This window comes from Tachyglossus aculeatus, chromosome 2, assembly GCF_015852505.1.
Source record: "Tachyglossus aculeatus isolate mTacAcu1 chromosome 2, mTacAcu1.pri, whole genome shotgun sequence".
Lineage (NCBI taxonomy): Eukaryota > Metazoa > Chordata > Mammalia > Monotremata > Tachyglossidae > Tachyglossus > Tachyglossus aculeatus.
The window spans coordinates 136,715,119-136,729,023 of record NC_052067.1 but is presented as its reverse complement, the minus strand read 5'-3'; the positions used below and the strand labels follow the sequence as shown (position 1 = coordinate 136,729,023).

The following is a 13,905-nucleotide window of genomic DNA, read 5'->3' as shown; positions in this document are numbered from 1 at the left end:
AGATCTCTGTTGGGAGCCCTCTGGGGCGGAAACTCTACAAGCTGAGATCCAGATGCCAGCTTTTAAATCCACCTGCCTGGTTCAGTTCTCATCGACTGCTCCAATTTCCTTTGGTCTGGTCCTCCCTGGGCAGGAGGTCACTTCCCTCAACCCGACTCCCATCAACTAGGCAGTCCTTAGTCCCCTGCCCCTATAAATTTGGAAGCAGCTTGGCCTAGTGGGTAGAGCATAGACCTATGAGTCAGGTTCTGGGTTCTAATCACAGCTCCACCACTTGTCTGCTGTTTGACCTTGGGTAAATCACTCAATTTCTCTGTGCCTCAGCTACCTCATCTGTAAAATTCATTCATTCAATCACATTTATTGAATGCTTACTGTGTGCAGACCTCTGGACTAAAGAGGTGGGAGAGCACAATAAAACAATAAACAGACACATTCCCTGCGCCCAGAGAGAGCCCACAGTTTAGAGTAGGGGAGACAGACATTAATATAAATGAATAAATTACACATATGTACATTAGCGCTGTGGGGCTTTGAGGGAGGAAGAACAAAATGGAGCAAGCCAGGGATATGCAGAAGGGAGTGGGAGAAGGGGGGCAGGGGGAGGGGGGAGTTTAGTCAGGGAAGGCCTTTTGGAGGAGGTGTCCCTTCAATAAGGCTTTGAATGAGGGGAGAGTAATTGTCTGTCGGATTTGAGGAAGGAGGGAGTTCCAGGCCACAGGCAGGATGTGGGCAAGATGTCAGCTGTGAAATAGGCAAGATCAAGCCACAGTGAAAAGGTTGACACTAGAGGAGCAAAGTATGCAGGCTGGGTAGTAGGAGAGGAATGAGTTGAGGTAGGAGAGGGTAAGGTGAAGGAATGCTTTAAAACCAATGGTGAGGAGTTTTTGTTTGATGCGGAGGTAGATGAATAACCACTGGAGTTTTTTGAGGAGTGGGGGTGACGTGCTGAACGTTTTTGTAGAAAAATGATCCGAGCAGCAGAGTGAAGTATGGACTGGGGTTGGGAAAGACAGGAGGCTGGACGGTCAGGAAGGAGGCTGATTCAGTAATCCAGGTGGGATTAAGACTGTGGGCCCTACATGGGACAGGGACTGTGTCTAACCCCATTTGCTTGTATCCACCCCAGTGCTTACTTAGTACAGTGCCTGGGAGGGTGGGGTTAGCTTAGGGTGGAGAGGAAAAGAGGGCGGGGTGAGGGAGGGAGGGGCTATCGGAGGGTGGAGAGAAGCAGCATGGTGTGGATAGACCAAGGGACTGGGAGCAAGAAGATCATGGGTTCTAATCCCGGCTCTGCCACTTGTCTTCTGGGTGACCTTGGGCGAGTCGCTTCACTTCTCTGTGCCTTGGTTACCTCATTTGTAAAATGGGAATTGAGACTGTGAGCCCGACATGGGATAGGGACTGTGTCCAACCCCATTTGCTTATATCCACACCAGCGCTTAGTACAGTGCCTGGCACATAGTAAGCACTTAACAAATAGCATAACTAGTAGTTACTATTATTATTAGAAGGGAGAGCGGGGTTGGCAGAGAGCGAAAATAGATTTGGATGAACTGAGAGAATCGTTGAGTGAGGAGAGGGCGGGGCTTGAGGAAAGTGGAGTTGGATTAGACTGAATGCCAGGGTCCCAACCCCTGGCCCGGGAAGTACGAGGTTCGGTGGGTGACTTGTCCCGGCTCGTGGAAACCCCGTAACCTTGGGGTTCTCTGAGAGGGTACGGAGGGGAGGAGGAAAAGGGGGAGAAGCATTGTGGTTTAGTGGAAAAAGCATGGGTTTGGGAATCAGAGGTTATGGGTTGTAACCCCGGCTCTGCCACTTGTCAGCTGTGTGACTTTGGGCACGTCACCTAACTACTCTGTGCCTCAGTTACCTCATCTGTAAAATGAGGATTAAGACTGTGAGCACCGCCCCCCCCCCCACCCGCCCCGATGTGGGACAACCTGATTACCTCATTTTTCTCCCAGCGCTTATTACAGTGCCTGGCACATACTAAGCACTTAGCAAATACCATTATTATTATTATTATTATTATTATTATTATTATTATTATATCTACACCAGTGCTTAGAACAGCGATTGGCATTCATTCATTCATTCAATTGTATTTACTGAGCGCTTACTGGCACATAGTAAGCACTTCACAAATAGCATATTATTATTATTATTATTATTATTGTCTCTACACCAGCGCTTAGAACAGTGCTTGGCAATAGTAAGCACTTAACAAATAGCATATTATTAATATATCTACACCAGCACTTAGAACACTGCTTGGCAATAGTAAGCACTTAACAAATAGCATATTATTAACATATCTACACCAGCACTTAGAACAGTGCTTGGCACATAGTCAGCACTTAACAAATAGCATGTTATTATTATTATTATTATTATTATTATTATTATTATTATATCTACACCAGCACTTAGAACAATGCTTGGCACATAGTAAGCACTTAACAAATAACATATTATGATTATGATTATGATTATTGTATCTACACCAGCGCTTAGAACAGTGCTTGGCAATAGTAAGCACTTAACAAATAGCATATTATTATTATATCTACACCAGCGTTTAGAACAGTGCTTGGCACATAGTAAGCACTTAACAAATAGCATGTTATTATTATTATTATTATTATATCTACACCAGCGCTTAGAACAATGCTTGGCACATAGTAAGCACTTAACAAATAGCTTATTGTGATTATGATTATGATTACTGTATCCACACCAGCGCTTAGAACAGTGCTTGGCACACAGTAAGCACTTAACAAATAGCATATTATTATTATTATATCTACACCAGCGTTTAGAACAGTGCTTGGCACATAGTGAGAACTTAAAATGTAGCATGTTATTATTATTACTATTATATCTACACCAGCAATTAGAACAATGCTTGGCACATAGTAAGCACTTAACAAATAGCATATTATGATTATGATTATTGTATCTACACCAGCTCTTAGAACAGCGCTTGGCACGTAGTAAGCGGTGAACAAATACTATTATTATTACCCCGGGAAGGGGAGTGGGCTCTGCTGTGAAAGAGCCCCCCAACTCAGCGCTCCGCCTTTCCACGTCCTGGGGGGAGAGAGGAGGGGAGGAGGGGAGACGAAGGGTCGGTTCGCGTGTGCCCAGCGGCGAGAGGAGAGTGTGAGACAGCCCCGCTCCTGGGAAAATGTTTACTTTCTCTCCGGCCTGGGGTGACTTAGGCCTGCGCCTGGGGGGCGTCTCCCAGGAGTCGTTCAACGGCGGCCCGGACGTCGCCGCCGGTGGCCGTCAGGGCGCGCAGGTTGGCATCGCGGTCGGAGAAGCCCATGGCCTTCAGCTGGTCCAGCTGCGCCTGGAACGACCCCCGGGAGGGGCGAAGGGGCCCGGAGGCGGACCCAGCCAGGGCCCGCAGGAGCTGCAGGGTGGCCAGTGTGGGGCAGCCGGGCCCGGCCTCGGGGGAGAGGGCCAGGCGACCAAGAGCTGCGCCGCCCTCCGGGGTGCCCGGGGTGCCCGTCGGAGGGGAGCGGCGTTGGCGGCAGCCCTCGAGGGCGGCCGGGGCCGGCGCCCGTGGGGAGGGGGCGAAGAGGAGGCCCAGCAGGGCCGGGCCCTGCAGGAGCCGCAGGAGCCGGAGCAGGCGTTGTTGGAGGGCTTGCAGGTGGTAGCCGAGCGGGTGCTGCGGAGCCTGGCTGGGGGCGCTCGGAGCGGGGGCCCGGGCCGGCCCGAGGAGGGAGCCGGCCCGGCCGGGGGGTCTCCAGGCGGAGCGGAGGTCCGGCAGGCTGGCGCTGCCGCCCCGGGGGCCCCAGACGGGGCGGCCGGGCCTGGCCGGGCCCGCGCTGCCCAGCCTAGGCCGGCCCAACGGGACCGGCTCGCGGGGCGGTGCCCAGGGGTGGAGGGGCTGCGGGGGGCACGGCCCCGGGCGCGGGGGCTGCTGCGGAGGCCGGACCCCGCCGAGCATCAGCTGCAGGATGTGGCTGTCCAGCTGCTGGAAGGCGAGGGAGTCCCCGCCGGGCACCGCCTTCACGCGGCGAGGGGCCCAGCCCCCCGGGCCCATCTGGGAGACCGGCCGGGCCCGCGGGGCCCCCTGGAAGGGGGTCGGGGGTCGGGGGGCCCCGGGCAGCCTCAGGGGGCTCCTCCACGGCGGCAGGCCCCGGCAGAGCTGGGGGGGCGGCAGTTGGCCGGGCACCGACGGCAGGGCGCTGCCGGGGTGGGCGGGCAGACCCTGGCCGTCGGGGCCCTCTCTCTGAGGGGCCCCAGGCGCGACCCGGGGCAGGTGGCCCGGGGCGGTCCTGTGCAGGGGCCCGCGCCGGACCGGCAGGCCCGGGCAGCAGCCGGCCCCCAACCGGTTTTCTCGGGCGGGGACCGGGCCAGGGCTCGGCCGGGACCGGACCACCAGATGGACCAGGGTGCCGTCGTGGATGCCCCTCTGGAGCAGGGTGTCCTGGTCGCGGAGGATGTGGCCCATGAAGACGAGGACGAGGCGGTCGGGGGGCCGGCTGAGACGCTTGGAGATCTCGGTGCGGAGGTGGCAGACGCTGCTGTCCTCGGCCAGCTCGAACACCTCCCGCTCCAGGGCCGTCTGGGCCGTCACCCGGATTACACGAGGCCCGGGGCAGGCCCGGCCGCGGGGCAGGCTCATGGCGATGCGGTGTCGTCCAAGGCCGGGGTTCTGCTCGTGCTGGTTTCCCGCCCTGCTTGGGCCCCCTCCCTGCTGTAGCCGAGGCTGCCCCCAGCTACTCTGATGCCACCCCCCTCCCCCCACCAGCCCTACTGTCCCTCCCCCCAGGGTCAGGACCCCCCGAATATGACATGGCAGTGACGTCACATTGGGAGCCGGAGCGAGGGAGTCCAGGCCATGTGAAATGGAAGGAGATCAGAAGGGAAGCAGGGAGGGTCACCCTTTCCAACAGGAAGGGACACCAAAAGTCAAACCCTGGCTTTCTCCTCCCTCCCTCCATTATCTTATCCTTTGTCGTTTCTCTATGTAAGCCTGCCCCCACTACAAGCATACATCTCTTGGGAAGGAGAATCGCCATCACTCGTAGGGCACCTGTTCCCTGTTCACATTGACACCTGTCAACTTGTTCTGTTTTCTGTCTTACTCTTCTAGATTGTGAGCACGTTGTTGGGTAGGGACTGTCTCTATATGTTGCCAACCTGTACTTCCCAAGTGCTTAGTACAGTGCTCTGCACACCATAAGCGCTCAGTAAATACAATTGAATGAATGAATTGACAGAAAGTTCTCCTTTAGCTCTAACCTAAATCCATCCTGGTGCAGGTCCAGTCATTTTCCTCGGTTCCCAGCACAGGAAGAGGAGAGCGGTCTCCCTTCTCCTCCTCTTCCTCCTGCTGCTTGACCCAAGTAGAATTGGAAGGGAAGAGGAAAACCCACTCAACAGCAGGGAGATCGGCTGTACCCCCAACCACGTGCCACAGCTGACAAGAGCTTCCTATTGTACTTGTTCATTCATTCATTCAATCGTATTTATTCATTCAATCGTATTTATTGAGCACTTACTGCGTGCAGAGCACTGTACTAAGCGCTTGGGAAGTACAAGATGACAACATATAGAGATGGTCCCTACCCAACAACGGGCTCACAGTCTAGAAGGAGGAGACAGACAACAAAATAAAACATGTAGACAGGTGTCAAAACTGTCAAAATAAATAGAATTATAGCTATATGCACATCATTAACAAAATAGAGTAGTAAATAAGTACAAGTAAAATAAATAGAGTAATACATCTATACAAGTGCTGTGGGGAGGGGAAGGAGGTAGGGCAGAGGAGGGGATGAGGAGGAGAGGAAAAAGGGGGCTCAGTCTGGGATATATGCACATCATTAATAAATAGAGTAATAAATATGTACAAGTATACACAAGTGCTATGGGGCAGGGAAGGGGGTAGAGCAGAGGAAGGGAGTAGGGGCGCTGGGGAGGGGTGGAGGAAAAGGGGGGCTCAGTCTGGGAAGGCCTCTTGGAGGAGGTGAGCTCTCAGTAGGGCTTTGAAGAGGGAAAGAGAGCTAGTTTGATGAATGAGAGGAGGAAGGGCATTCGGCCTGTCAGTGAATCACATTTACTGAGCATTTACTGTGTGCAGAGCACTGTACTAAGCGCTTGAGAGAGTACAATATAACAATGTAACAGACACATTCTAAAACGAGCTTACAGTCTAGAAGGGGAGACACATTAACATAAATAAATGAATTACAGATATATACACCAGTGCTGTGAGGCTGGGAGGAGCTGGGGTGAATTTTCATTCATTTAATTGTATTGAGCACTTACTGTGTGCAGAGCACTGTACCAAGCGCTTGAAGGGAGCAAGTCAGGGTGAAGCAGAAGGGAGTAGGAGAAGAGTGAAGGAGGGCTTAGTCAGGGAAGGCCTCTCAGAAGAGATTAATTCATTCATTCATTCAAACGTATTCATTAAGCGTTTACTGTGTGCTGAGCACTGTACTAAGCAGTTGGGAAAGTACAATACAGCAATAAAGAGTGGCAATCCCTGCCCACAAGGAGCTCACAGTCTGGCGCGGGGCGGGGGGGGTGGTGGGAGAGAGGGGAGACAGACATCAATATGCACAGACCAATACAAATAAATAAAATTACAGATATATACATAAGTGCTGTGAAACGGGGAGATGGGGGAAGAGCAAAGACCTTCAATAAAGCTTTGAAGCCTGGGGAGAATAACTGTCTGCCGGATTTGAGGAGGGAGGGCGTTCAAGGCCAGAGGCAGGACGTGGGCAGTGGTTAGTGATGAGATAGACGAGATGGAGGCACAGTGAAAAGGTTAGCATTAGAGAAGTGAAGAGTGTGGGCTGGGTTATAGTAGGAGAGTAGCAAGGTGAGGTAGAAGGTCCGGGGGGTGGACTCAGCCCTGGCAGCACCCCCAGGGAATAGGGTCGGCCCTCAGCCCAGGCTCTCTTCCACCCAATGCCTCTCAGCCACTCCTGGGCCCTGCACCAAGCAAGGAGCTAGATAAGTGCGTGGATCCGTGATTTCCTGAGGGATAATTGGATAGGAAGGGTGTGTAGCCTTGGCCATCTTCAAAGCCCTTTTGAATTTACATCTTCTTAGCAGGGCTACCCCAATTCATTTCTAATCTCTATCACCAAATGGCCAGTTCAGCACTTCTGCCCTGTAGCACCTAGGTTCATATCCTTATACTCTTTAACTTCCCCTTATCCGTCATGTATTTTAGTGTCTGCCTCCTCCCACTGGGCTGTAATAATAATAACAATAATTGTGGTATTTGTTAAGCACTTACTATGTGCCACCTCGCCCCCTCCTACCTCACCTCCCTTCTCTCCTTCTACAGCCCACCCGGCACCCTCCGCTCCTCTGCCACTAATCTCCTCACCGTGCCTCGTTCTCGCCTGTCCCGCCATCGACCCCCCGCCCCACGTCATCCCCCGGGCCTGGAATGCCCTCCCTCTGCTCATCCGCCAAGCTAGCTCTCTTCCTCCCTTCAAGGCCCTACTGAGAGCTCACCTCCTCCAGGAGGCCTTCCCAGACTGAGCCCCTTCCTTCCTCTCCCCCTCGTCCCCCTCTCCATCCCCCTCATCTTACCTCCTTCCCTTCCCCACAGCACCTGTATATATGTATATATGTTCGTGCATATTTATTACTCTATTTATTTTAGTTGTACATATCTATTCTATTTATTTTATTTTGTTAGTATGTTTGGTTTTGTTCTCTGTCTCCCCCTTTTAGACTGTGAGCCCACTGTTGGGTAGGTACTGTCTCTATATGTTGCGAACTTGTACTTCCCAAGCGCTTAGTACAGTGCTCTGCACACAGTAAGCACTCAATAAATACGATTGATTGATTGATTGCCAAGCCAGGGTAAAAACAAGGTAATTAGATTGTCCCACGTGGGGCTCACAGTCTCCATCCCCATTTTACTGATGAGGTAACTGAGGCACAGAGAAGTTAAATGGCTTGCCGAAGGTCTCACAGCAGACAAGTGGCGGATCCGGGATTAGAACCCACAACCTCTGACTCCCAAGTCCGTGATCTTGCCACTAGGCCATGCTGCTCCTGTAAGATCTTTCAGGGCAGGGATGGTCTCTTCCCTCTCCCAAGCTCTTCATTCATTCATTCAATCATATTTATTGAGTGCTGTGTGCAGAGTATGCTTAGAAGAGTGCTTTGCACATAGTAAGCATTTAATACCCTCATTAATTAATTAACACTAAGCGCTTGGAATGTACAATTCGGCAATAGAGACAATCCCTACCCAACAACGGGCTCACAGTCTAGACTCATAGTCTAGACTAGTCTAGACTAGTCTACCCAACAACGGGCTCATAGTCTTGATGCTTTGCGTACAGTAGGCACTCAATAAACTCTATTGTTTGGTGGTTTCCCGGTACCCAAAGACCCAGAGCCATGGGGCAGATGGGAGCAAGATTTGGCCACTTTTCACCTCATCTCCCTCCTCTTGCTTCCGTGACCCCTCATCTCTGTCCCTCTGTGATCCCTCAGCTCTGTCCCTCTGCACTTGCTATTCGGAGAATTCCATCCATAGTGGTGCTGTTGAGGGAGGGGTACAAGGTTGGGGGTGGGGGGGATAGGGGCAAGGGGCACCAGAATCAAAGAAGATAGAGGAGTTTGGAAGGCCCTCCATGTTCCTTGTGGCCTTGTCCTAGCATTTTTGTAAAAAAGTAATCTCTCACTCATTTATCTGTCTCTCGGGTTCTTAAAACTCTGTGTCTATCTGCTGCATCTTTGTCCAAATAAATGGAATGTTCTCATGAATGTGAAGAGTGCTTGGTGGGATGACATGGCCCAGGCACTTCCCCTCTCTCTCCCCCCACTTCTTCCTGCCTCCCACTTTTCTCCCTTTATTTCTCCCTCCCTTCTCTTTTCTTCTTCCTCCATCTCATCCCCTTCTCTCTCTTCCTCTCTTTTCCCCCTCTCCTCTTCCATCTTCTTCTACCACTCTTCCCACTCTTCTGTTTTCCTCTCCTCTTTTCTCTCCCTCTCCTCTCTCCTTCCTCCTTCTCTCCTGCCCCCTCACTTCCCTCCTCCTTCCTATCTTTTCTTTTTCTTCTCTCCAAGCTCTCTCTCCTGCTCCTCTCTTTCTCCCTCCTCTTTTCAGTTCTCTTCCCCCAGACTTTTTTCCCATCTCTCGTCCCTCTTCCTTTCCCTTTCACCCCACCTCTCTTTCCCCTTCTCTTTCCTCCCCTCTCTCCCTCTCCCCCATCTTTCCCTCCCCTTTCTAATAATAATAATAATTACTGTCCTTGTTAAGTACATCCTCTGTGTCGAGCACCATACTCAGCGCTGGGATCGATGCAAGATCATGAGATTGGGCCCAATCCCTGTCCAGTCTGGGCTCATGGTCTGAGTAGGAGGAAACTGAGGCACAGAGAAGCTACTTGTCCACGGTGACACAAGCTCCTTCTTTCTCTCTCCCTACTTCATCACCACCCCTCTCCCCGCCCTCTCCCTCTCAATAACGCCAAGACACGCTGCCTACCAAGTGCAGCCCAGTTCATTTGGTTGGGGTCCCGGTGGACTCGGGGTGGTGGGGCGTGGCCGCTAGGACGATTGGGCCCTCCTGAGGTTCTCCACGGCCACATCCACGTCCCCGGCGGCGGCCAGCAGCGCTGCCATGTTGGCCTCGGGGTTGAGGAAGCCCATGGCCCGGAGCTGCTCCAGCTGGGTCCGGAAGGGGGTCTCGGGCAGAGGGGCGGCCGGCTGCGGGCCGGGGGCCGCCAGGCCCTGCAGCCTGCGGAGGAAGGAGACAGGCGGGGGTTCCTGCTCAGGCCCGGGGGCTGTGGGGGAGAGCGGGAACCAGAGCTGAAGGCGCGGAGCCTGGACGGCCAGGGTCCGCAGCCCCTCCTCGATCTGGCACAGTGCCCGCAGGGCGGCGGGATTGGCCAGGGCTGCCTGCAGCTGCAGCATGAGCGGGTCGGTAGGAGGCCAGTCACCCTGCAGGGGGCTGGGGGCCCGTGGAGACCCCAGGCCGTCGAAGTGCCCCGCAGCCCCAGGGAAGAAGGTGCTGGGCAGGCTGGACACCGGCGGCGGCCTCTGGAGATCCTGGGGGGCACCATCCACCCGGGGCCTGGGGGGCCTGGAGTCCACCAGGGGCCGCATCCCTCCTCGCCCGTCCTCTTCTGAACTGCGAGCGGGTGGGGGGCTGGGGGTCTTCCCAGGATGGCGGGACGGATGGTCCAGCAGTCCCACCACGGGACAGAGGTCGGGGTCCCTCTCCCCCCATGCCCACGGGTTGGGCAGCGGTTCTCGGTTCTCGGTGCGGGCCGGCCGGGGCGAACGGGCCCCGGCTCCCTGGGCACAGCTGGCCAAGGGGCCTGGGCCGAACTGCTCCTGCACGGCATTGAGCATGGGATCCACGATGTCCATGTACATGGTCCGGAGCGCGTTGTAGCCGCCCGGCAGGCTCTCCAGGTTGCTGAGGGCGCGGTCCTGGCTCCGCATCACCTCGTGCAACACGGCCGGGTGGCGCAGACAGTCGAGGGTCTGGCGCACGATCTCCGGGTTGTTGAGGAGGTGGCCCACCTCGGGATTCCGCTCCAGCAGCTGCTGTATGGGCGGCTGGTCCAGGACCAGCTGCTGCACTGCGCTCGTGTTGGACAGGAGGCCCTGGGTGAAGGGGTCATCCAGAATCTGGGCCACCAGGTCGGGCACCAATGCATGCGGTCCCGGGAGGTGGTCCCGAGGGTCCGGGAGGCCGTTCGGGCCCGCGCACGCAGGAGGGGAGGCTTCCTCCAGGCAGCCCGCCGGGCCGCGGCCGGACAGGAGCTCCCGGGTGGAAGGCGGAGCTGGCTGGGGCAGGCCACGCTTGGGAGCTTTGATGACCAGGTGGACGGTCAGGCCGTCGCGGATCCCACACTGGCGCAGCATGTCCGGGTCCCGGAGGATCTTTCCCGCGAAGATGAGGACCAGCTGCTCCGGGTGGGCTTTAATGCGCTTGGAGATCTTCTCCTTCAACTGCTGGATCGTGCAGCTGTCCAGCAGCCCAAACTCCTCACGGTCCTTGGGCGTCTTGATGGTCACCTGGATGACGCGGGCGTCGGAGGCCGGGGCCCCGCTCTTGGCCATGATCCCTGGGCCGGAGGAGGGGACAGGCCGGAGGTGGCCGGCTCCTGGCTGGGGCTTGGCCCCGGGGCCTTTAGCGGGCCTCGGCTGGAGGCTGTGCCCCCTTTTAGAATACGGACCCCCCCCCACCCCACCCCGGCCCAGAGCTCATATATCAGCGAGCCTCGACCCCCACGCCCGCCACCTCTCACTGACGACGCGGCCCCATTCTCATCCTCTACCTGAGAGTCTCCTAAGCGCTGCCCGATGGAACCCACTCTCCCCTCCCACCCCCTACCCACCGCAGGCCCCACTGTGACATCGCTGATGACAGCACTGGGGCAATGGCTTGACCCACCCTTGAACCTCTAAAGGGGCAACTGAGAGAGGAGGAGGAGGGAGGGGGGTGGCAAGTGACCACCCCCGCCCCCAACCCCGCCGAACAGCATCCAGGACCCTTCTCCACCTGGATCCAGTCCTCAGGGCGGGCAGAGGTCATCTGGAGGAGACAGATAGGGCCTTGGGCCCATTGTTAATGCAGGAGAGGGCAGTTACCAGACGGGGGAGGTCAGGACGTCCTGTCTCTTCCCAATCTCCCCGCCCCCCGGATCTCTTCGTTCATTCAATCGTATTTATTGAGAGCTTACTGTGTGCAGAGTACTGTCCTAAACGCTTGGGAATACAGGTCGGCAACATATAGAGACGGTCCCTACCCAACAACGGACTCACAGTCTCTTCTATCTCCGAGGCCTCATCCATCTCTCAGTCTCTCCCAGTCTGTATCCGTCATTTTCATTCATTCATTTATTCAATCATTCATTCGCATTTATTGAGTACTTACTGTGTGCAAAGTACAATACAGCAATAAAGAGATGCAATCCCTGCCCACAACGGGCTCACTGTCTAGACGTGGGGGGAGGGGGGGGAGACAGACATCAATACAAGTAAACAGACATCAATATAAATAGAATTATAGATATCTACATATATACGTAAGTGCTGTCAGGTGGGAAGAGGGGGGAAGAGCAAAAGGAGTGAGTCATGGTGATGAAGAAAGGAGGGGAAACTGAGGAAAAGCATGGCTTAGTCTGGGAAGGCCTCTTGGAGGAGGTGAGCTTTCAGTAGGGCTTTGAACGGGGGAAAGAATCATTGGCAGATTTGAGGAGGGAGGGCATTCCAGGCCAGAGGGATGTGGGCCAGGGGTTGACAGCGGGACAGAGGAGAACGAGGCACAGTGAGAAGGTTAGCACCAGAGGAGCACAGTGTATAGGCTTTTTCCTCTGTGAATGTCAGTGTTTTACCCTGTCTCCACCTCTCTGTTTCTGCATGAGTGCAGGTCTGTCTCCGTGTTTCTGGTAGATGGTCTCAAGGGACAGGGGAATCTGATAAAGGAGATTCTTAAGTGCAACTCTTTGAGAAAATCTGAGTCATGGGCTTTCCTCTGCCGGCCTGCCCCCCACCCCCTTATTGATGATGATGATGATGATGATGATGATGATGATCATGATGATAATAATAATAATAATAATAATAATAATAATAATAGTTAAGCACTTACTATCCACCAGGCACTGTACTAAGCACTGGGGTAGATACTAGCCGATTAGGTTGGGCCTAAGTCCATGTCATACTTCAGCCTCACAATTGTAATCCTCATTTTACAGATGAGGTAACTGAGGCAAAGATAAGTGAAATGACTTGCCCAAGGTCACACAGCAGACAAGGAGCCAGGATTCGAACCTATATCTTTCTGACTCTCAGGCTTGTTTTCTACCCACTGGGCCAAGCTGACCCTTGAGGTCCAGATAGGGGTCTTGAGGGACCCCACAAGAGTGAGGACCAGGGGCCCACACTCCTAACCCAGGTTCCTTTCGGGGTCTGCAAATGGTGTGATAGCTGATCCCAGCAATATAAGTAGGGATTTCAGAGAGAGCCTCTCCCATTCTACGCGGCCTCTATCACTGCCTCTGAAAATCCCTCTGCACCTCTCTTTATCCCCGGCCCCATCTTTATCCAGCCCCAAAGGCTTCTGGGAGCTTGCTGGATCTTTAGGGGTCATACCAGATCTAGAGGGAGCTGGAATCCCAGACTCAATCAGCTCCCTGCCGTGTGACTTGGGCTAAGTCCCCTTCCCTCTCTGGACCTCTGTTTTTCCTTCTATAAAGTGGGCTCCGAATTCCATTGACTCCCCAATCTCCTCCTCTGGTGGGAAGGAGGGTTGAAAGGCCATTTACTTACCTTCTTACTTCAAGCAAATGGGCCTCTGAATGTTGGTGGGGAGATGATACTCTCCCTGTATTTGAAAGAAAGTTCCCCAAGATTTCCTTAGCCACTCTTCTAGATGCTGACAACCTTTCCCAAAATTCAGAATTTAATCTAACTTCCATCCTAAACCTAACTCCTTAATTTCCCTCAGGGGAGACAAAGGTGGCAGGGGCATCAGAGGCAGCGGTAGCCTGTAGCTTCCACACAGGCACACAGAGCGCTTAGTGCAGTGCTTTACACACAGTAAGTGCTCAATAAATATGAATGAATGAATGAATGTACGACATTGGGGTGAGGGACAGGGGGGTGAGTCATTCTGAGCCGTGATGAGCAGAAACTCTGCTTTTCACAATACCTTCTACCTTTTCGCATGAATCCCTAGTCTTGTCTTTTATGTTGCTTTTGTGTAATTCTTTTTTATTGCCCCTTATGTGTCGGACATCAGTCCTCTTTCCCTCCTCATTTTTAAAGTGTGAACATGTGGAGGGCCAGGGACCAGATCTAATTAATAATTATGGTACTTGCTAAGTACTTACTGTGTGCCAAGCACTGTTCTAAACACTGGGGTGCATACAAGGTAGTAAGGTTGGA

General features: G+C 54.0%; 2 protein-coding genes across 2 annotated transcripts; both read right to left on the bottom strand.

Annotated features, from left to right (window-relative positions):
- Positions 1-3,106: 3,106 nt before the first annotated feature.
- On the bottom strand, positions 3,107-4,639 carry LOC119943373 (ubiquilin-3-like). The gene has a single exon (XM_038764318.1). The coding sequence runs from the start codon at positions 4,637-4,639 to the stop codon at positions 3,221-3,223; it is 1,419 nt and encodes a 472-aa protein (XP_038620246.1). The 3' UTR covers positions 3,107-3,220.
- Positions 4,640-9,486: 4,847 nt separating this feature from the next.
- LOC119949465 (ubiquilin-3-like) lies at positions 9,487-11,154 on the bottom strand. Its single transcript, XM_038771263.1, has one exon. The coding sequence runs from the start codon at positions 11,071-11,073 to the stop codon at positions 9,550-9,552; it is 1,524 nt and encodes a 507-aa protein (XP_038627191.1). The 5' UTR covers positions 11,074-11,154; the 3' UTR covers positions 9,487-9,549.
- Positions 11,155-13,905: the final 2,751 nt, after the last annotated feature.

What these genes read in the sequence shown, in the direction of transcription:
- LOC119949465 (XM_038771263.1), bottom strand. Translation starts at nt 11,073, where the DNA reads ATGGCCAAGAGCGGGGCCCCGGCCTCCGACGCCCGCGTCATCCAGGTG.
- LOC119943373 (XM_038764318.1), bottom strand. Translation starts at nt 4,639, where the DNA reads ATGAGCCTGCCCCGCGGCCGGGCCTGCCCCGGGCCTCGTGTAATCCGG.